This window comes from Benincasa hispida, chromosome 7, assembly GCF_009727055.1.
Source record: "Benincasa hispida cultivar B227 chromosome 7, ASM972705v1, whole genome shotgun sequence".
In the NCBI taxonomy this organism is placed as follows: Eukaryota; Viridiplantae; Streptophyta; class Magnoliopsida; order Cucurbitales; family Cucurbitaceae; genus Benincasa; species Benincasa hispida.
In genome coordinates, this window is record NC_052355.1 from 6,439,320 (window position 1) to 6,463,521 (window position 24,202).

At 34.5% G+C, this 24,202-nt stretch overlaps 1 protein-coding gene across 2 annotated transcripts in view; it reads left to right on the forward strand.

Annotated features, from left to right (window-relative positions):
• Positions 1–12,064, forward strand: part of LOC120082122 (cyclin-J18) — a 28,689-nt gene extending 16,625 nt beyond the window's left edge. The window contains exon 9 of one of the 2 annotated variants that reach the window (XM_039037360.1): positions 11,441–12,064. In XM_039037360.1, the coding sequence (XP_038893288.1) occupies positions 11,441–11,514 (74 nt within the window). In that variant the 3' untranslated portion in view covers positions 11,515–12,064. Of the gene's footprint in view, positions 1–11,435 lie in introns of both variants that reach the window. The other variant, XM_039037359.1, reaches the window with a different exon arrangement.
• Positions 12,065–24,202: the final 12,138 nt, after the last annotated feature.

The window sequence follows — 24,202 nt, forward strand, 5'->3', positions numbered from 1 at the left end:
CCGGTGGATCACTACAAACGGGAGCGTCGTTCGATAGCCAGGGACTTCCGATCGCGTTGAGCCTCGCCGGTTGGTTGCTGCCAAGTCTCTCTTCCACACCGCTCATGCCGATTGTACCCAGCTCGATCGATCCAGTCACTACCTCCTCGTGCGCCGAGTCAAGCTGACAATCACCTGCAGCCTCCATTCGTGATCAACCTAGCCGGCAGCTCGAGTCAAGCCCTCACGACTGCGTCTGTTCCTGTCCAGCCATCAATAGCTGCATCCTTTTCAACCGCGCCCAATCATGGCGGCTTGGCCCAATGCCCTGATGACGTTCGACGACGGTTGGCATACCTCCAACAGCAAATTTTAGACTTGGAAACGACTCTTGGCATGAACCCTCAACCAGTCAACATGGAGAATCCGGTAAATTCGTTTTCTATTTTTCCCAATGCAACTTATTTATCTGGCTCAATGGAAAATTCTGCAGGATTCCTCGTGGGAGAAAAATTAAATGGCCAAAATTATTTCTCCTGGTCCCAATCGATTAGAATGTCCTTAGAGGGACGACACAAATTTGGGTACTTAACATGAAAGATTCCGAAGTCTATCCCAGGCGATCCTCAAGAACAGATTTGGAAAGGGGAGGATTTGCTATTACGTTCAGTTCTCATTAATAGTATGGAACCACAGATTGGCAAACTGTTACTGTATGCTGCAACTGCCAAAGATATCTGGGAGGTGGCACAAGATCTATACTCAAAGCGACAAAATGCATTTTGGCTCTACACACTACACAAGCAGGTCCATGAATGTAAACAAGTGACCATGGATGTCACATCCTATTTTAATAAACTGTCATTGTTTTGGCAAGAGATGGACCTATGTCGAGAGAGTGTCTGGAATTGTGTGCAAGATGGGGCTCAATACTATTCAGGTGTTGTTGTCTATTGCTGTGAATAAAGATTGGCCGCTTCACCAGTTAGATGTTAAAAATGCATTCTTGAATGGGGAACTTGAAAAGGAAGTCTATATGATTCTAAGGGAACAGTATAGGAGGACCAGTTAGTCTCTTCATTCAAGCTCTCCCCCTGAAGAGGACTAACGGGAAAGAAAGGTTTATCTTCGAGGAAGGTAATGTCCAGGGAGACGAAATACTTACGAGAAGACGGATGGTAGCACTTATACCCATGTTGGTGGAGGGGATACCCAACCAAGACATGTTTCTGAGCACGTAGAGTGAATTTTGTGCGATTTGGGCCATGGGAATGAACAAAAGCAACGCAGCCGAAAACCTGGAGGGGAACATCAGAGATTAAGCGAATGGTCGAATAAGATTCTTTGAATAGGTCCAAGGGATTATGAAAGTTAAGGACACAAGAGGGCATGTGGTTAATGAGGTGGGCAACAATAAGAATGGTATCCCCCCAAATGTAGGAAGGAAGAGTGGCAGACAACATTAAGGACTGGGCGATTTCCACCAGATGACGATTTTTACGCTCGGCTACTCCATTTTGTTGGGAGATACAGGCACACAAGCTTTGGTGGACAATCCCCTTAGACACAAGGAAGTCTCGGATAGAGGTGTTAAAGAACTCTCGCCCATTATCACTCCTCAAAATTCCAATCTTTGCATTGAACTGAGTTTCAACAGTTGTATAGAATTGTTGGAAGACGGATGACACCATAGACTTATCAATGAGTAAGAAGACCCAAGTAAGACGAGTGTGGTCGTCTATAAAGGTGACGAACCAATGTTTTCCAGTGGAGGTGGTAGTTGGTGAAGGGCCCCAGACATCACTATGAATTAGGGTGAAAGACTAGAAGGCTTATAAGGCTGAGAATGAAAAGGAACACGACTTTGTTTGGCTCGAATACACACATCACAATTTAAAGAGGCTATACTAACATTGCGAAATAAATGGGGAAACAAATACTTCATATATTGAAATTTTGGATGTCCTAAATGAGAATGTCATAACATAAAGTCATCCTCGGAAGTAGAAAAATTTTAAGATATAAAACCAGTTCTATGATCATCCCTAGAATAAGTGTCGTCAGAAAGGAAGTAGAGCCCCCTATGTGTCAGGCAGTGCCAATCGTCATCCTCGATTTTAGATCCTAAAACAAAACAAAGTCTGGTGAGAAAATTGCATTGCAATTCAGATCCCTCGTAATTTTACTGACATATAAAAGGTTATATGAGATCTTAGGCACATGCAGAGTATCACGCAGTATTAAACCGTTAAACGGGGAGGTATGACCTTTCCCTACAACCGGGGCAAAGGATCCGTCTGCAATTCTAATACATTCATTCCTTGCACTCGGGCAGTATGAAATAAACAGATCTGAATAACTGGTAAGATGATCTATGGCCCTTGAATCTACAATCCAGGGTTTCTTGCCATTAATGCTAATAAGGCCAAAGGAGGGAAATGTACCTAATTGTGTAATAGCACTCACCCCAACCACACTCAAATTGTTCTTATTGTTAGCTAAGGATTGATGTTGTGTATTTTCATTAACTAAGTCACTTACGAGATCACGACTAGTGTTTGATTTGTCATGAGACTGTCGCCGCCAGCTGTTCGAGGGTCTCCCATGCAACTTCCAGCACGATCCTTTGTATGTCATGGCTTCTTACAATGCTCATAAACAAGAGGGGATTTTTATCACCATCGGCACTCGGCGACTTTGTAACAAAAGTCACTACATCAGTTGTAACAGTAACAGGGTTATTCATAGCATACGACCTATCCTCATCCGGTTGTATCTCGAGCAAACTTCTCTAAGAGAGGGGGTAGGTCGTTGGCCCAATATGCGACTTCGAACATTATCAAATTTAGAGTTCAATCCTACCAAGAAAACATGCACGCGGTCGGCTTCTTCAAGTTTTAGGTATTGAGCCCCATCTTGCGCACAATTCCAGACAATCTCTCGACATAGGTTCATCTCTTGTCAAAACAATGACAGTTTATTAAAATAGGATGTGACATCCATGGTCCCTTGTTTGCACTCATGGACCTACTTGTGTAGTGTGTATAGCCGAGATGCATTCTATCGCTTTGAATACAGATCTCGTGTCGTCTCCCAGATATCTTTGGTAGTTGCAGCATACAATAATAGTCTGCCAATCTGTGGTTCCATACTATTATTGAGAATAGAACGTAATAATGAATCTTCCTTTTTCCAGATCCGTTCTTAAGGATTATTCGGGATAGGCTTCGGAATCTCTCCTGTCAAGTACCCAAATTTGTGTCGTCCCTCTAAGTCCATTCTGACTGATTTGGACCAGGAGAAATAATTTTTGCCATTTAATTTTTTTTCCACGAGGAATCCTGTAGAATTTCCCATTGAACCAGATAAATAAGTTGCATTGGGCACAATAGAGAACGAATTTACCGGATTCTCCGTGTTGACTGGTTGAGGGTTCATGCCAAGAGCTGTTTCCAAGTCTAAAATTTGTTGTTAGAGGTACGCCAACCGTCGTTGAACGTCATCAAGACATTGGGCCGAGCCACCATGATTGGGCACAGCTGAAAAGGACGCAGCTATTGACGGCTGGACAGGAACAGAACCAGCCGTGAGGGCTGGACTCGAGCTGTCGACTGGGTTGATTACGAACGGAGGCTGCAGATGATCGTCGGCTCGGCTTGGCGCACGAGGATTGGGACTGGATCGATCGGGCTGGGTGCGATTGGCACGAGCGGCGCGAACGGCACAGAAGAGAGACTCGACAATAACCCACCGGCGCGGCTCGGCGCCATTAGAAGTCCTTAGCTGTCGAACGGCGCTCCCATCTACAGTGATCCACCAACTCAGCTGGGTGTGATCGCCCTTCTCTGATCGTTGAACGCAGCTCCGATCTAGACTGAAGCGGTCAGCTCTCCCTCGCGTAGCAGCTGGAACACCTCGGCTGGGCTGAATCGTTCCTCCATCGACGGCGGCTGGAGGGCAGTGGCAGCTGGAATTAGCTGTGGTAGGGCGACTTGGAGGTATTCCTTCACAGCCGCTTGAATAGCTGCTTTGATGTCAACGTTTGGAGCTCCGTCGGTTCCTATAGAGGCTGCTGAAGAAGTCTGCGGTTGATTCTCGTCGATGACGGCTAGGGTTTCGTTGCCATGCTCTGATACCATGATGAAATATAAAAGAGAAAAGGAGAAAAACAAGAACAACACACAACTTACGTGGAAACCCTAGAACAGGGAGAAAAACCACGATATAGATCTTTTTCTTATTATTGAATTGATACACTGAATACAAGGGAACATAGCGAATAAATAGACAGTAGAAAACCCTAGGGATGAAGACAATTACTTAAATGCTCCTAGGTTAAAAATCCTACTTTCAACAATAATAACTCAATATTATTTACCTAAACATTAAACATTTAAGTCGTTTCATATTCACGCACAATGTTTTTGCGTTTTCCTTCTTTTCAATGTTCCATATAGTTTGCATACTGATATAGCTAGTAAAAGGTATAAAAAGGGCGAAAGGCTAAAAAATCCACTAAAATGTCCCTTTTTCTAAGAATTGAAGGAAGGAAATATAATTCCCATCTCATTGTATATCTAAGATGAACTTTGATTGATGCCTCTCTTCTGCATGAGTTTGAAATTCAAGATGTCCGACTTGTCTGAGCCACTTCTAACTTTCTTTGTTCCATATTTCAATTCAGTGTTGAATGTTATAACTTATGTGCTCCAAATTATGACTAACATAGTAGGAATTGAATTCTTCAGTAAAAGTACGTGAACGCATGTGTCAATGAAATTCATTTTGAAAAAATATGAAAAACAGAGATTCATAATATACATGATAAACATGCTTTTAAATGTAGAGATGAGAAGACTTATCCTTGAAGACTTTCTTCCACAATTTCTTCTTCGCAATCTCATGTAGAGCAACAAATGCCCCGTACAGTCATATATAGGACACCGGTTTCCTTGCTATTCTCCGAATAATAATTAGGATGATGGGATCCTTTTTGGAAGAGAAGAGTATTACAGAGAAATTCTTTTCTGTAAAATCTTTAAGTGAATTCTTTTTGGTAGAGAGAATTTGTAATTTTCTTTTAACACACTCTCCGCCAAATTCTCAATAACAAAATATTAAGATAGTGAGTTGGTTGGAGAGGGAGTTACCACTCCCCTCGTAGAATAACTTCCTTTGAGAGTTATTCTCTTTTTATTTGATTTAAATATATATAAAATCCAATTTAATATGTAATTAAATCAATAATAATAATAACTAATAATTAAATGTCAAATATTTAATTTCATTTGAATCATATTCAAATAATATTCTCACACATAACCTAAATTTTAATATGAATCTCATTCGTATTAATTTTTTTTAATCTATAGTTTTATATTCATATAATTAACATTTAAATCTTATTCAAATATTTATTTCTCCCATATAATAAAGTATAGTTTTGAATCTTATTCTAAATTAACTTTATATTATCATGTATCTATATACATTATGTTAATTGTATCTAATAGAATTAATTCCTTTATTTAATTTGAACAATTCAAAGTAATCCAAAGTTAAATAATTTCAGTTTTACCCTTAGCAAGCTAGTCAGGAGACTGGACCTACATATTAGAAACTTCAATGATATGAGATTAATTAATTAAACTCTTTAATTAAATTAATCAATATTCATTAATTGTAGGTCATTCCACTAAAGATCCAACTGCACTCTTCGCATGGTAGATATATTTCTGTGTCCACTGATATAACTAATCAACAATAAGGGTTGCTCATAATTACAACTGGGTCAAATTACCCTTTCTCCCTATAATTACATCTAACTCCTAAAGTTTCATTGATCCCTCTAACAATTTATAGTCTAACTATAAACTAATCCATCGGGCCAGTGAGAGAATGAGACCTCATTATTCAAGAACTGAAGTCAACCCTTAAGGGAGAAATAAATCTGCTTACCCTAAAGACGAGAATGAGTGAATTCCATTTTGTGTAGTTATGTTCTCAACTCTCTACTTGGACAAATTTCCAAAATGGCAGACATATTGAGTCGGTGAATTTGACCTCACCCATACAGATCAAAGGACTGCCCTCATAGACAACAATTCATAACTCACTCAGGATTAAGGTTATTACTGATACATGTCCCTTAGGCCCAGACTCTCTAAGTGATCCCCAAATACTTTAGTTGTGAGTAGTGTTTTGAAAGGTGCACTTGGGCGCGCGCCTAGGCATAAGTGCAACGATGGTGCCTCGCCTTGGAAAAACGAGCTGCATGAAGAAGGCGCGCACCTTACAATGCCTTCCAAGAAGCGTAACGCGCCTCTTCGGGATCTTTCATCTCTATCCTTCATGTCATGTCCCCTCCCGAGCCTACCTCTCGAACTCGGAAGGAGACGTGAGGACGACAGATACCACCCTTTTGTAATGCCTACTGCTCATTTGAACTTTTTTCGCGTACTAAACTTTAAGTCAAATAAATAAACAACAACTTTTTGGCTAAACTTATTTTATTACAAATAGTATAACATTTATACAATCTCTAAACTTAACTACAAATATTTACAATAACAACTTAAATTCGAAAATGTGGCTGTGGCTGTGGCGTGGCAGACCTTGACCATAACAGCACCCTGGAACTCCTTTCTTTCGCTACCTAAGGGGAAAACATTTTGAAAAATTCATGAGCTAGAAGCCCAGTGAGTGACTAACTTGTAAAACATAAGTATTCCATAAAACTGATAATAGAATTGAAAGCTTTAACTGGAAGCAGAAACTTAATTAAACAGCATTCACATTAAACATTATAACATATCAAACCATATCTGTACATGACTAGACTATTCCTTAGTTGAGAGTGACCTTTTTGCAACTTCCATTTCTTATACTCCTATCTAAGAGTGATCCCTCTTGTCTGCTCTCTATTGTACTTAACTGCTTTACTATTTAGTTGAGAGAATGAACCCTCTTGTCTAACTCTCCTTACTATTTTAGGTTAAAGTGTTTCGCGTTTGTCCACTACCCTCTACCTAGTCTTCCTCATACTAACCCAGATTAAGGTGTGACACCTTTGTCCATCACCTTACCTCATGCTAACCTAGGTTAAGGTGTGTCACCTTTGTCCATCACCTCACCTAGTCCTTCTTGTCCTACGTGCATGTAGACCAGATCCTATCATCAAGACTCATATCTAGACTCGTCTCCTGTACCTTCACATCTAGTCCTTCAGTACAAAACTAGTTCTAGTACCTTCATCTCTGGTCCTTCAGTACTCAGCTACCTATACTTCCTAAGGGAACATTGCGTCAAGACTTATATCTAGAACCTAACTCTAGCAACTTCATCTCTGGTCCTTCAGTACTAAGCTATTCCAACATCTTAAGGAAACATTCCCCCCTTTACTAAAACTTAGCTCTCTTAAGGCATCTCTTATTGATGCATACTCTTGATCCTTAAAGTGCATAGCTTAAATATACTTGGTAGCTTCATACATCATCATATGTTCATAATATTAGAGATATGCATTACTTAGGAAAACTTATTAAAAACTAGTTAACATGAAAAGCTTTCAGTAAACATGGATTTTCTAAATCATTCATGAAACTTTTGTAAAACATTTAAAGCATTTAAAGTCACTCATAGTGTTTTGCCGGAATCCTCTCTCTTTCCAAGTTCCTGGTTTCCCTTGGTTTCCTCTTTGAACCCTAATTTCCAAATTCATTTAAAGCTCAAATTACTCATTATTCCAGACCTTATTTTGAGACACTTCCTTCTACAAATATGTTTAGGAATATCTTAATTACTTACCTTAAAATTTGAGCTTCAAACTCCACCGCAAGAGCTCAGAATCTCAAGATTCCTCCACCTTGCCCGACTGTCCCCGATTCTGTGAACACCTCTTAGTTTCCTTCAATTTTGACAGCCTTTGTCTTAGAATTTTCTTATAGCCCCCCTCTTATATAAACTACACTCAATTTATGAGATTTTGGCTCAAGAATCACCTGATTTTCACGAGTAGTTCGGGAGAACTCCTCGTTTGAACTTGGTGTTAGAGTATGCCCTCAATGCCCAGACAGCACCTGCACCTTCTATCTTTTTATCAACACATGGTCTTGCTGTCAATGCATGCTCTTCATGATCAACGTAAGGCCTTCTCCAAACTTGACCTCAATCACTCTTCCTAACTTTCTTTGAATGGAATTTGTGTCATGAACTGAAATGAAGCCTTGGGGTGCTATATATAGGCCTTTAGGAGACCATCCTCATCATCCTCAAGCTCCCAAACACTTGACACTTGTATTGCATGAAAATCTAAGTTGTCATCTCCATGCAATGTCCAACACTTAACACTTTTCACCTCCTGCTTACATGAATTTAAGTTGTCTTCCCCCTATTTTGTCCAACGCATAGGTCATTCTTGCATGTCCTAATATGCAACCACCTCCTCCTAGGTTAAACTCAAACTTTACTTGGTTTAGCCACATGTCCGGATGAGTTGCTAACTCAACCTTACTCTCTAAGTCTCCTCTTGTCAATGCATAGCCTTACCAAATGGTCGCATGCCCACTTGATCGCATGGCTTAACCATCGCTTGGCTCTCTTTACGCCATGCTAATCTTAAGTCCAATGCAAGCCTTTTCTTGGCCGCTCACTCTCACGTATGGCTTACCCTTGGTGCATGCGTTTCAACTAGTACCATGGCCATCGCATCCTCTTCATCGCATGCCACCACCAATGCCAACTCCACGCCTAAGCTACTCTTGCCACAAGCGCCCGTGAAGCCCTTTTTAACCTCAAATGTCCTAGCCATCGCATGGTACCAACACATAGGCCTTGGTTTGCCCTCCTAATGTGATCAACTAACCTCAACTTCTTAGGCACATGGACAAGCTTTGCCGCATGCCCTCACCCTTCCATGCCCAAATCAATGCATAGTTAGCTTCCATCAACACTTAGTAGGAACTTATTAACGCATAACAAGGCTCACCTTAGATAAGCCTATGCGTGACAACACTTGCACAAGCCCTTTGCCTAAGGCCTTTTACACGCATCAACTTAGTCTTATCGCATAACTCCCAGCCTCATTACATAACTCACAGCCTCATCACATAGCTTCTAGCCTCATCGCATTGTCTTTGACATTGCCTAGCCCATCAGTCAACGCCTCAACGCACGCCCAGCGCCCCTGCGTTTAGCGCCTTACGTCCATCCTTGCACACAACCAAGCGCTTCCTCGTTTGCGTCTGGCCCTTACTCGATGCACAATAGCCTTTACGCTATGCACGATGGCCTTTACTCGATGCATAATGGCCTTTACTCAATGATATTTTGGAAATTACTCGATGATACTCAATGCCTGATCCTTTCCTCGCTCACACATACTCGATGCATGATCCTTTCCTTGATCATGCATGGTTTTTACTCAATGCTTACTTAATGTTTACTCGATGCTTGCCTAGTTTATATAAGATCGAACCGTGAAAGAATTAGTCTCTCTTCATAACACTGTTAATTGAAGAGATTAGCATTTCATAGGATGACCATAAGTGACTCGATCTTAATCCTAAGTGAACTATGAACTTCTGTCTATAAAGACAACCCTTTGATATGTATGGATGAGAATGGTCAGATTTGCGACTCAATATGTCTACCATTTTGAGTTACACAAGATGGAATTCACTTCGTCCTGTCTTTAGTAAGTACACAAATTGATCCCTTAACGGTTGATTCAGGGTCTTGAACATTGAAACCTCACTCTCTCACTATGAGAGGGATTAGTTCATCGTTGGACTATAAACTGTTTGTTTATTAGTTGCACCTAAGGAATTAGATATAATTATATGGATAAAACGGTAATGTGATCGAGTTGTAACTACGAGCAATGTTGATTGCTTATATCAGTGGATACAGAAATATATCTACAGTGCAAAGAAGTTATAGGTTTTTATTGGGGTGACTTGCAGTTAATAAATGTTATTAATTTAATTACAGAGTTTATTTAATTAATCTCATATTATTGGAGCTTATAATCTGTAGATCCATTAAGTTTCTTGCTAGCTTGCTAAGGGTAAAATAAGAATAGTTTAATTTTAGATTAATTTGAATTGTTTAAATTAAATAAGGGAATTAATTATATTAGATACAATTAATATAATGTATATAGATACATTATAATATAAAATTAATTTAGAATAAGATTTAAAGTTATACTTTATTATATGAGAGATATAAATATTTGAATAAGATTCAAATATTAATTTTATGAATGAGATTCTTATAAAACTATAGATTTAAAAAAATTAATGTCAATGAGATTTATATTAAAACATTTGGTTATGTGAGACAATATAATTTGATTATGATTCAAATAAAATTAAATATTCGATATTTAATTATTAATTAATTAATATTATTGATATAATTAAATATTAAATTTGATTAGATATATATGTAAATCAAATAAATGAGAATAACTCCCACGGTGTTAGTGGTGGGGAGTGGTAACTTTCCCTCCAACATCGCTCCCTTAATATCTTGTTATTGAGAATTTGGCAAAGAGTGTGCTAAAAGAAAATTTCTTTGGGCAATTCTTCTCTTTAAATTCTCTGTACCAAAAAGAATTTTCTTTTAAATTTTTTTACATAAAAGAATTTCTCTATACTCTTCCCTTTCAAAATGCATCCCACCATCTTAATTCTTGTCCGGAGGATAGTAAAGAAGCCCAAGTGATAGTGTCCTATTTGTGACTGTATTGGGCATTGGTGGCTGTTTGTGAGATTGCGAAGAAGAAATTGATGAAGAAAGTCTTCAAGGTAAGTCTTATCATCTCTGCATTCAGAAACATGTTTATTGTATGTTTATCTTGTATATTATGATTTTCTCTGTTTTTCACACTTTTCCAAAATGAATTTTACTGGCATACGCGTTCACATGTTTTTGCTGAAGAATTTGATTCCTTCAACCATCAGTCATCACCTTCTTCCTTTTTCTTAGATCTAAGAATCTTACTAGTGAATCTATCATCATCTTCTTCCTTTCTCTTAGATCGGAGAATCTAAATAGCGAATTAGTGATGACCAGATATAATGAAATACATGACCTACTGGTAGTTTAATTTACTCCGTTGTTGTATGTTGTTGAGTGAAGTGCTTAAGTTGTGTTATGAGCAGTGAAGTGCCATGAAATTGTTAGGATGCTTTCTAATTGGAATCAAATAACTACAAGATAAACCAAGTATGAAGGCACTTGAAACCTCCCTCTCGAGTATGCTAACTCAAGCCTTAGATCACTCCACAAAATGCCTACCTTCACTTACTCATTTGTAACAAGATTTAGTAACTAACTCTCTATCTAACACCCTTATAACCCTTAATACTCCAATATTAATATTCTTATCTAGGAGGTACATTACAGAATTATAGAAACTAATTCGTAATTCAATGAACTCGTATAATCAGTCCAGTTTGTAACACCATTCAAAGAAGACGATATTGTACATCAAGTCAGAGACATTCTACTTCACGTTTTAGAGACTGATTGATAGAGAAACATCAAAGGCTTGATAAGAGAGCAGCTCATCATGAAATGTAAGTTCTGTTGTTCTTCGTGCCATTTTTTGGCTTGTTTGTAGAAGTTTCTGCTAGGGAGGAACTAAACTAACTGCATTGTGGCTTTCAAAGTTTTTGAGATTTGAGGTTTTTTTCATTAAATTTCAAGTTTTAAATTTCTTAAATTTATTGTTATATTTATTTTCAGATGTCTAAGTAAATGTTAGATCTAAGATTTAAGTTGTTTGTTATTTTTAAGTTTTTCTTTTTTTTTTTTTGTGAGTTTCTATTTTTAATATTGTTTTAAATTATAAGTTAGTAGTATTAATTAAGTTCATATCCTTGTCCTATATAAGGGTTTGAGCTACCATGTATTGAGTATCAATATTTTATGTATTAAAATTTTGTGTACCATATTTTGTGTCACAATTTTAGTATCATATTTGTTGTATCACAGTTCTTATACAACATTTGTGTATCTACTTCAATAGGAAGTTTGAATTTCACTCTCATTTTCGTTTTTTCTTCTCTTTGTTTAACAAACATTGAGATATTGATTTGTTTCCACAACATTTATATATTTTTCATCGATTTCATTTTCTCAACAGTGGTATCATAACTACTTTGATTTTTCATCAAAATTCATACAAAGTATAGAAATAGTATCAGCATACCAAGGTGAATAATGAATTTTCTTTTAACAAAAACATAACATATGATTTAAGTCGTAAAGCTTTTGACGAAATTTTATATTTGTCCCTTTTTATCCTAATAATTAGGTTAAATTATAAATTTGGTATTTGAAAAAAATTAGAGTTTAATCCATACGATTTTGAAAGTTAGACTTTATCCTTATGGTTTGATAAAACCTTATAAATAGTCCTTATTGTAGTACAATCTTTCCACTACACTTTGAAGTGATGGTTTGATGAAAATATCTTAAATAATCCTTACTGTAGTGGAAAGATTGTACTATAAAAAGTTACTTTTTATTCATTTTCTTGGTTAAATTACAAGTTTGATCCTTAAACTTGTCTAATGAGTTCCTAAACTTTTAATGTTGTGTCCAATAAATTTTTTAATTTTTAAAAAGAGTTTAATACTTTGGGGATGTTTAGGGCAAGAAATTAGTTATTATAGTCCTAGGTTATTATAGTTGAGTTATAATAATTTATGTTTGGGGTGTAGATTATTTTAGTTTTGGTTAAAATAATATGTGTTTGAGGTGTAAACTATTTTAGTTTGAGAATGAAATAGTAAATACTGTAGCAAATAAAAAACACCAATGAATGTAAAATAGTAAAACTAGTAAATGAGAGTTTTGAAATAGTGTTAATTGTAACTAATTGGGAACTATAAAATAGTATTTATTGTAGTAAAAGGTGATTATTATAATCTTAGTATAGTTCTTGTCCGAAACAGCCCCTTTATGTCTAATAAGCCATTGAGCTTTTAATTTTTCGACTAATAAATTTCTTATATAGGAGCGAACAATAACATAACTTAACAGGAATTGATATATGCTCCTTCCTATGAGGTCGAAGATTCTAATCATCATACTCATCTATTGTACTAAAAATTTGTTTCTTGTAAAGAAGATATGTTTTTCAAGAATTGACAAGGCACAAAATTAACCATTCATGGATTTATTAAATACTTTTTAAAGTATAAAGACCAATCAAATATTATTTAACATTTATAGATCTATGAAATAATTTTGAAAGTTTAATCTGAACATATAATTTAGAGTATATTTGAGAGTGATTTTCACATAGCTAAAATCTTATCTTTCTTTCGAAAAATGGATGTTTGGCAAATGTTAAAATTTATTTTAGTAAAATTTAAAAGCATTTAGAATTGATTATCAAGTGTTTTTTTTTACTAGAGTGATTGGCCGGGAATCTCCCCCACAAAATTTCTTCTAAGGCCTAGTTTTCCAGAGTTGGTTTACGGATTTTGGATTTGTGAAATAACTCTTTTTAAATAAATAGGTTTTAGATTAATTTAAATTTGTTTTAGATTGATAATTTGTCATTCTTGGTATTTATTATTGTTGTTTTAATGCAGCTAAATTCAAAACAATTTTTTTAAAAAAAAAATTGTTTTAAATGACAAAACTGTTGAAAATATTTTTAAATATAATAAAATGTCACAATCTATTACCGATAGATATCTATCAGAGCCTATCAGTGATAAATGCTACTTGTCTATCAGTTGTCTATCAGTATCTATTACGGATAAATAGAGATATTTTGCTATATTTGTAAATATCTTAGTTCATTTTTCTATATTTGAAAACAATTCAAAATTAAAAATATTTTGTTATTTTGTTATTTTAAATACAGTAACTTAATGATTAAAGAAAAAGAAGCAAACTAAGAAATAATACCTCAGTAATTTTGTTAAAATGACTTTAAAATAAAATATATTAATTAATCTGACTACCAAACATAAATTAATACAGTATATAAATATAACTTTGCCTCAAATAACATACATCTATATTATTTAAATAGATTTAAGGGGATAATCTTTTGATCTTATTTTATTTGATAGTTATAGCAGTGTAATTGGCAGAAATAGCACATTCTTTTTTTACCTTTCACAAATAAAACCTTGGGAAAAATAACCTTTTTGGTGCTTGCATTGTCAGTGATTGGTTCATCTAATCTTATGAAGAACAGATATTTTATATGAGGCAAAGAATCTGTATATTGGATACCAATACTTTCAGATACGTATTTAACACGCGATTTGATGTATATATTTCTATGCGTACTATTTTTTTAAAGAAAAAAAGACAAACATCTCATCTATCTTTCCCAATCTAAAACTAGATAACCTATTTAAAAAGTTCACTACTCGAATCCAAAACTAAAAGAAAAAAAAAATAACGGACCAAACCCTACACTAGAATCATCTAATCTCTATCTTTACATTTGAGATCCCACAAAGTCCAAAATATAAATCATTTGGATATCTTCAACAATTCAATGAAGAAGTTCTTCGTTCATCTTCATACTTCTCCTTCTAATCTTCTTCTTCTTCTTTGCAATATAAGTCACTTTTCTATTGCATTTTATTAACTATTGTACTTCAACATCTTAGATGTTGCTTTTTTGTATTGTATTTCAGTGTTTGTATTCTATTTTGTACTATTGTTATTAACTTGTATGTTAAATTTATCTATATCCTATATTCTTTTAAAGAAAAAGAAAATGTATCTTCAACGTATCAAGTATCCTCGTTTTTTAGAAATATATATATTAAAAATATATATAAAAAAATAATGCATCCTTAGATGTATTAGTATCTTAATTTTAAAAATTGACGAATCGTCATATCCGATCGTATCTGTATCGTATAGCCGTATCTATATCTGTACTTCATAGATATAGTCTTTAAATTATCGAAATGAACCCTGTTACACCTTGAATTTTGAGAAATAGAAATAGATTTAAATTGTGTTTGAATTTCACTTGACACCGTTGGAATATATTTTTTAAAAAATATTTTTAATGTTGATTTAACGTCTAAATTTGGTTGGAGAAGACGCCCACGAAAAGAAACTTCCATTAAGATATTAAAGATCGTATGTTTCCAGCAAGTACAAAATGGCCACAACCTTTTCACATGAGCATTAAATCAAACACCTTCCATTATCAACATATGATCTTCATAGTAAAAATAACAAATCAGTTTAAAACAAAAATGAGTTAAAATGAAATGAAACAAACCTGCAAAACAAAAACCCCAAAATCGAAATTGAAGAGGAACCTGCGAAATAAACTTGAATTCGAAACAAATTTCATCAGTTATTTGGCTTAATTAGAAAACCCCATCTTGACAACTTCGATGTTAAATAGTCTAAACTACAATTTCTCATCGATAACCCTTAATAACAATAATAGATCTCCCAGATAAAAAAAATTCTTAACGCGGATGTACTCGTGGGTCTTCTGATCATTGCTGCTACATGACGATGACGGTTGGCAAACGACATTTCTGCTATCGTGGAAAGATCTCTGAGATTTTGTTATCGACATCTTCTCCTCCCATGAGTTGGGTTGGGTTAAATGATATATAATTAAATTTACTTTCATCCATTAATTTAACCTTTTGAATCAACAGATGATCTAAGAAGTATTGTCAAAGTGATGAATTTGCCATGAGAGATAGATTGCCACGCAGCCGAAATAGAAATGGAAAATGGTAGGTGTAGAATGCCCAAGAAAGAGAGGTGGAGGAAAGAGGGTAGATTCAATTGAATCTCCCATGAAAAGATGAGAAATTGTTTTATTATTATTTCTTTATTTCAAATGTTTAATCAACATTAAAAATATTTAAAAAAAAAATTATATCATAACGATGTCAACGTGAGTGACCATTTAAATCTATTTTTGAAAACCCAATGACTAAAAGGGTAGCAATTCATTGAAGACTTCATTTTGCCAAGATGTAGAAATCTTTGGTAATTACTAACCCGGTGGCCATTTTGTATGTACATACTGAAAAAGCCTCATTTGGCGATTGGATGCAAAGCTACATTTGGGTTAATTTGAGATCTTCGTCTTGGTCGTGCTAAGTTGCATAGAAGGTACTGATAATTGTGCTCATTGGTGGTAGAGGGCAAAGGAAGACCAAAATCGATTCGACTGCAAGAGGGCATCACAGTTGGAGGTTGGTTTTCCACTACCGACATTGATCGTTGTCACTTTTAAAAGCATTCTCCACAGTATGGGTGAAATTGGTTCGGTTCGACTATCAACACTTTGCACCAAATTTATTGGTGGGCCACCAAATTCATTAAGAAATAGGTAGAAACTAACCCGAACTGCTCGACCGACCAACTGACGGTTTGGTTGGTTTTGTCTTAACAGTTCATCACTTGACTAACTGCAACACGAGAACAATAGGTGGGCCACGTTAAATCTCGTATGGCATATCATGCTTTCCAAATTTAAAATAAAATTTTGCATTCCCCACGTCTAGAGATGTCTTTTTGAAATTATGAACAAAGTAAACATTGTCTAACAACATAAACTTTGATTAAAAAAAAACTTCAAACTTCCAACTACAACCATCATGACAACCTCTCCTCTTCCAACCTATAGAGTCATCTCTCCCGCAACCAATTGTCTCCAGGAACTAGTTTCTGCAAAGGCGTATAAACGTGGTTAGTGGCTCCTAAATCAAATTTTCAGGTATCGTTATCATTTTCCACCAAACATGTTTCCAATTAAAGATGTCCAATTGCCCCACGAAGACAAGGCCTTGCGGGTACCTGCCTCGAACGGGATGGGGATTCCCTGATTAGGCAGGGAATGGGGGAGGAAGTGGGAAAAAAATTCCCCGTGAGCTAAACGGGGACGGGGACGAGGACGGGGAATACATTCCCCTCCTCGCCCCGTTCACCGTTCCTACCATAGTTAGCTTCTTCATATTTATTTAGTATAGTTATCTAATGTTATGTTGTTATTATTATTATATAAATAATACATTTAAATTTCAAATTTGATTATTTATTGCGAAAGATAATGAATATGTTTAAATTGAATATTTAAATTTAGATTATATATATGAATAATTTTATTTATACTTATTTCTTTCTACTAAAACAATTTAATTAGCTTTTTTAGATCAAAATTTGAGTAATTTATCTTTAAATTCAATTTGTCATATAAAAGTAACCATAATAATCAATTTAGTGATAAAGTTAATTATTTAATTACAATCTGCTCATATTAGTTATTTAAATTAATTGACTTTTTACAAAAAAAAAAAAAAAAAATTAAAGGTAACGGGAAAAATTTCTCTGCGGAGAACCCGATTCCCGCGAATTCCCCGTGGGGAATTCCCGTGAGGAATTTTATGGAGATGGGGAATGAAATGGGGAGCGGGAATGGGAATGGGGAATGACAACCCCGACCCCACCCAGCCCATGGACAATCTCTACCCACGGCTCAAACTAAGTTGTAGGGTATCCAGGTTCACTTCAATGCTAACTACACCAACCATGCCATTTGATTCAATATCTGCACTTTATTTTATATTTATTATCGGTTCGGTTCGTTTAATTTCCTTCTCCATTCGCCAAACTCAAACTCGACTGAAAAGTTTCGGTTTTTTTAATTCTCAAATTGAAATTGTCAAAGCTAATTCGTTTCAATCCAACCCAATCCAACAATTGGGTTAAGCCATTTTCGATTTTTCCTTGTGCCCTTTCCTTGCGACCGCATTGAAACCAACGATTGTTGATTGTTATCATGAGTTGGGCGAAACAATGTATATGTCCATTTGGATTTGTCTTCCTGTTTTTGGTCAGCCCCAGCAACAATGAAATGATGGTCTGAAGGGCAATTGTCGTACTATTTATTGTTTTGACAGCATGTTATATGAAATAAAGATGGGTCACATTGAACTTGCTCGAACTCAAACATTGTATATGGAGTAAAAATCTCCCCTCATGAGTATTGTAGAAATGTAGGCATAGGTGAAGACAAACATAATGCAATTACTTCTTTGTTTTGAAAATAAGGATTATATGTAAACTTGTTACATGCAATGTTGCAACTATTATAAAGATAATCAATCAAGCTCAAAGAAAAACTTTAAGAGACAAAACACAAGGTTTGGTAATCCAATTTAACGACATACGCTTACGTCTTGAGGGTAGTGTGTCCAAAAAAGATAGTTTTATTAATATAAAGTCACACGATTACAACGTTGTACTCATTGATAAATAAAGACAAGTACAGTGACACGGATAGACTTAGACTCTCCCTAAGCGTGAGACTTCCTCTAAATGAAAATTAGGCTCTCTCTAAATACGAGTATCTGATATAATTTATATTTTGGTATGTCAATCAACTTAGATACTTTATATTTATTATACCAATCAATTGATATATTTTATTTAAAGAATATCATTTACAGCTGATATATCACGACTTTATTGATTTCGATATAATTTTGTTGACGTTATTTGCTCGATTGTGGTAAATACTATTTTTTGTTTTTGTTTTGTTTTGATGTATAATTATTTTCATTCAATTAGTTAATTTTCATGTTAATGGTATATGTTAAATGCATTAATTTTGTCAAATGATATAACAAATATAAATTATATTAGTTAATATGTTTTATTTTCAAATTCGCCATATGATTTTAATGGTATAAATTATATTTAATTTGATATATCATTTGTATAACAAATATTTCATATTTTGTATATTAATCGATTGATATTCCTGATTTAGAGAGGAAAAAAAACATATCAATGATATTGTTTATATACCAAATATGAAGTATATCATTTAGAATGATATACTTAAAAGTGTAATATTAACATTTCAATTGAATATTAGTATTAATTCTAAATGAATTGCATGTAAATCATTAATGTATCAATAGTATATCATAATGAGCTCAAAATGCAATATTAAGTAGTTGGTGTCTCGATAGTTTACCAACACTCATTTAAATTTTATTTAAACTATGACATGGATGCATCTATGGTAAATTAGTAGTTAATTATAAATTTATTTCATGTATCTTTTTAATGTATCGATGGTATATCACTCATGATCTAAATTCCTTTTAAGTATTTTATAGAGTATCAATAGTATATCAACACTCATTCAAAATTTATTTAAACTGTAAATTTCATGTATAACTTATATACTTTATATTTGGTATATCAGTCAAAGTCCACAAATAATAGCAAGTATACAAGCACTTGTTGATTGATAAATACAATAAATTAGTGGTAATTATGATATATCAATTGTTTAACTTATATCCTTTATGTTTGGTAGATTAGTCAGTTGATATACCAAATATAAAGTGTATTAGATGACTGATATGGTAGATATAAAATACATCAGATATACTATTAAACATGTTGATACATTAGTAAGGGTAAATTTGGAAAAGAAAAAATGGAAATCTGCTTCAATGTTTATTTGCTATTGTGAAACTCTTTAGTTTGATAGAATTAGAATCATTTATTCCATTCATTAAAGAGATATATATACACATATACAAGAGTGACCTAAATAGGAAATATAAAAAAGACAATAAAGGACACTAAATTAAAGATATTTACATAGCAAGATTACCCTAATATTAGCACTCTACACTCCCCATTAAGCTAGAGCATATATGTTAATCATGTTCAACTTGTTACACGATCGTGTATGCTCTTAAGCGCGTATAGCTAATGCTTTTGATCGCATGATTCTTAACCGCTTAATCATCGCTTTTATGTAAAAATGAAAACGATTTTTATTTTAACCATTAGTTACAATAACTTATCACAACTTCTCATTAAGTTGGTTATAGGAGAAAAAACGTAACCAATTATCCTATAATTGATTTAATTACAAATATAATCAATATATTCATAACTACAGATATATTTCTGTGCCCATTGGATATAACCAATCAACAGTATGATGACTCTTCACAAATCGCTCATAAGTACAGTTTGGTCAATTTACCGTTTTGCTCCTGTAATTACATTTAATTTCTTAAGTATCACTAATTCTTCTAATGAACAATACATCACAGTCCTACTATGAGTACATCCTTCTCGAGCCAAGAGAAGGTATGGAGCCACATTGTTCAAGTCCCAGAATCAGCCCTTAAGGGAGCAATTTATCTATTTACCTCTAAATCGGGGAATGAGTGAATTCCATCTTGTGTAGCTGAGTTCCCAACTCCCCAATCAGACGAATCCCAAAATGGTAGGTTTGAGTCGGCTATCTGGCCACTCGCATCCATACAAATCAAAGGACCGCCCTCATTGCAGGAATTCTCAACTCACTCAAGATTAAGGTCATGTTACCTATGGTTATACTAGTGAAATGAAAGTCTCTATCATGAACGGCGTTATATAACGAGACTAAACATTTCGTGGTCCGATCTTATACAAACTCTTTTGTATAGAGCATCCCCACTTGCATGTCTAATACATGAATGGTCAGGATCATACTATTTGTAGCACTTTACAATACTTGTAATATCTACAAAGTGGGCCACACTCGTGGCATCAACAAGATAAGGTTTCCCTCCTTTATCCATATACTACAGACCATTTAGGTTATCACTTAAAGCACGATCCACATGTATGTCATCACATACATGCTTAAATTACAATGATAACCAGGGATCTTAGTTTTTTTGTTTGTGGTTAATGCAACAAAATATCTCATATATCAAAGACTGTAGTGAAGAAAATATCTCATATTATTTCATCACAAATATTTGTTCATATACATGTTTACAAACTACTGGATCCTACGAGATTTAGGGCATCAACCCCAACAAAGAGAGGGGGTAGGCTATGAAGAAACCTTCTCTTCAGTTGCTATGATCAAGTCTATTAGAATACTCTTGTCCATTGTTGTCTTTTATAATTATGAGCAAAAAGTTTGCAAGCTTAATAGATCAGTTTATAGGTTAAAACAAGCATCTCGATTCTGGAATATGACATTTGACACTGCGATCAAATCTTATGGTTTTAAACAGAATGTTGAGGAACCTTGTGTTTACAAAAATATTATCAACAAAACTGTTGCTTTTCTGATTCTATATGTTGATGATATTCTACTCATATGATGGAACATGAGACATATGCAGCGAAAAAATGACCTAATTACACTCTAATTGCTTTCAATTAAAAGGAAATTAGCATGCAATTTGAAGGAGAAACAGTAAATTAACTTACCTTTGAAGCTCTCGAAAATCACATTTCCTCGCTAAATCTCGACCCAAACTCTTTCGGACCACCAGTAGAGTTGACCTACTATCCTCTAGACTCAAAACCGGGTTGTGGAACCTGATGAATGAAGAAAACCGAGAGAGAGAAAGAGATGAAAAAAAGATGGAGATTTTTTGGGTTGGGTTTTTAATTTTTCAGCCCAATTTTGAAAACTAATATTTTGCAAAAAATGGCAAAAGTCTTTAATCCATAATTGAAAGCTTATTTTATAGAAAAAAACCATGCAACATTTGCATGAAACAAATCCATAAAAACCCAACACCTAGAATCCACTATCTAAGTGGGCTTAATGTTTCCACTATTAGCCAACACCTAGCCCACTATTTTGTTAGTGGAATTATCCAATAAAAATTTGGATTTTCCCACTAACTTTAGTCAAAGGACAAAATAGTTATTTGGTCAAAGTCAAACTTTGACCAAAAAGTCAACATTTTGACTTTTTATGATTTTTTTTGTGTTGACTAATTTTGACCTCCCAAACATGAATCCGCATTCATTTTCTTGAAATTCAAATCACATTTGAATATAAGGTTGGTCAAAGTTTTACTTTTCAAAGTCAAAAGTCAACTCTTTGACTTTTTACATCTTTGACCATTTTCATTATTTCTGAGCTTTCGAATATAAGCGTATTCATATTCTTGATATTTAAATCACATTTAAATATTAAAGCTGTATCTCTAAACTGAAAATCGACTACTATATCACATATACTTGTCGGTTTCTCTCTCTTCACCTAATTCGAACAATTCGAATTATTCTATCATACTATTCTAAGTTTATTCCATATAAGCTAGTAGGGAACCTAATAGACCTACAGATCATGGGCTCCAACAATCGAGATTAACCGGTAAAACTCTTTAACCTAATTAATCAACATTTGTTAACTAACGAGTCATTCCACTAAAGTTCCGTAGTTGCACTCCCCTCATTGTAGATATATTTCTGTCCATCTGATATAACCATAATTAGTAAGCTAATCCTTCACAGGTTGTTCGTAATCTCGGCTGGGTCATAAAAACCGTTTTACCCCCAAGACTACATCTTGTTCCTTAAGTTCCACTGATCCTCTAATGAACAATTGGTTTAAGATCCAAACTATAAACCGAACCCCTCTCGAGCCAAGGAGAGGGTGGGGCCCCTTTTTCAAGACCTGGATTCAGTACTAAAGGGAACAACCTATCTACTATCCATATAACGGGTAGGAGTGAATTTCATCTTGCACCCTATGTTCCCAGCTATCCACCTGATCTTACCCTTGAAATGGGAGGCTTATTGGGCCAGCGATGATGAGCTGCTCTCACCTATGCAGATCTAAGGATAATTCCGAGTGAACAGGAGTTCATAGTTAGCTCAAGATTAAGATTAAGTTACCTAGGTCATCAATTAACAAAATAGTCAATTTTATACATAAAATGGCATTTAGAATGTAAAAAGTGACTATTTCATGTTTCAGTCTTATGCAAACTCATTGCATAGGATGCCCCCACTCACATATCTTTATATAAACGATTCAAGATCACATCGTTTGTACTAACTACAAAGTGGGTCACATCCATAGTGTCCCCAGAATAAGGCATCCAACCTTATTCATATACTATAGACCATTTTGGCTATATATTTGAACTTGATCTACATTTATGTTACTACATATAGTTCAAACTATATTAAATAGCCTTAGGACCTTAGTTTATTGGATTCAAGATTACAATTTCAATAACAACTTTATCAAAAAACAAAACAGAATATGTTTATTAATTTACAAACTACGAGTTTAGGACAAAAAATCCAACATCAAAAAGAAAATAAAGTAAAACTTCTAACCGACATGAAGAGAATGGCTAGCTACGCAATTCCAAATGAAGGATTTGGGAGAAGCACAAATATGTTCTTGGGATCCAAATAGTTCAGAATCGCAAGAACAGGATATTTTGGCTATATATTTGAACTTGAATCCACATTTATGTTACTACATAAAATTCAACTATATTAAATAGCCTTAGGACCTTTAGTTTATTGGATTCAAGATTACAATTTCAATAACACTTTATCAAAAAACAAAACAAAGAATATGTTTATTAAATTTACAAACTACGAGTTTTAGGACAAAAAATCCAAAATCAATAGAAAATAAAGTAAAACTTCTAACCGACATGAAGAGATGGCTAGCTACGCAATTCACAAATGAAGGATTTGGGAGAAGCACAATATGTTCTTGGATCCAAATAGTTCAGAATCGCAAGAACAGGATATTTTTGGCTATAATTTGAACTTGATCCACATTTATGTTACTACAATAAAGTTCAAACTATATTAAATAGCCTTAGGACCTTAGTTTTATTGGATTCAAGATTACAATTTCAATAAACAACTTTATCAAAAAACAAAAACAGAATATGTTTATTAATTTACAAACTACGAGTTTTTAGGACAAAAAATCCAACATCATAGAAAATAAAGTAAAACTTCTAACCGACATGAAGAGATGGCTAGCTACGCAATTCCAAATGAAGGATTTGGGAAGAAGCACAATATGTTCTTGGGATCCAAATAGTTCAGAAATCGCAAAGAACAGGATATTTTTGGCTATATATTTGAATTTTGAATCCACATTTATGTTACTACATAAAGTTCAAACTATATTAAATAGCCTTAGGACCTTAGTTTATTGGATTCAAGATTACAATTCAATAACAACTTTATCAAAAAACAAAACAGAATATGTTTATTAATTTACAAACTACGAGTTTTAGGACAAAAAATCCAACATCATAGAAAATAAAGTAAAACTTCTAACCGACATGAAGAGATGCTAGCTACGCAATTCCAAATGAAAGATTTGGGAGAAGCACAATATGTTCTTGGGATCCAAATAGTTCAGAATCGCAAGAACAGG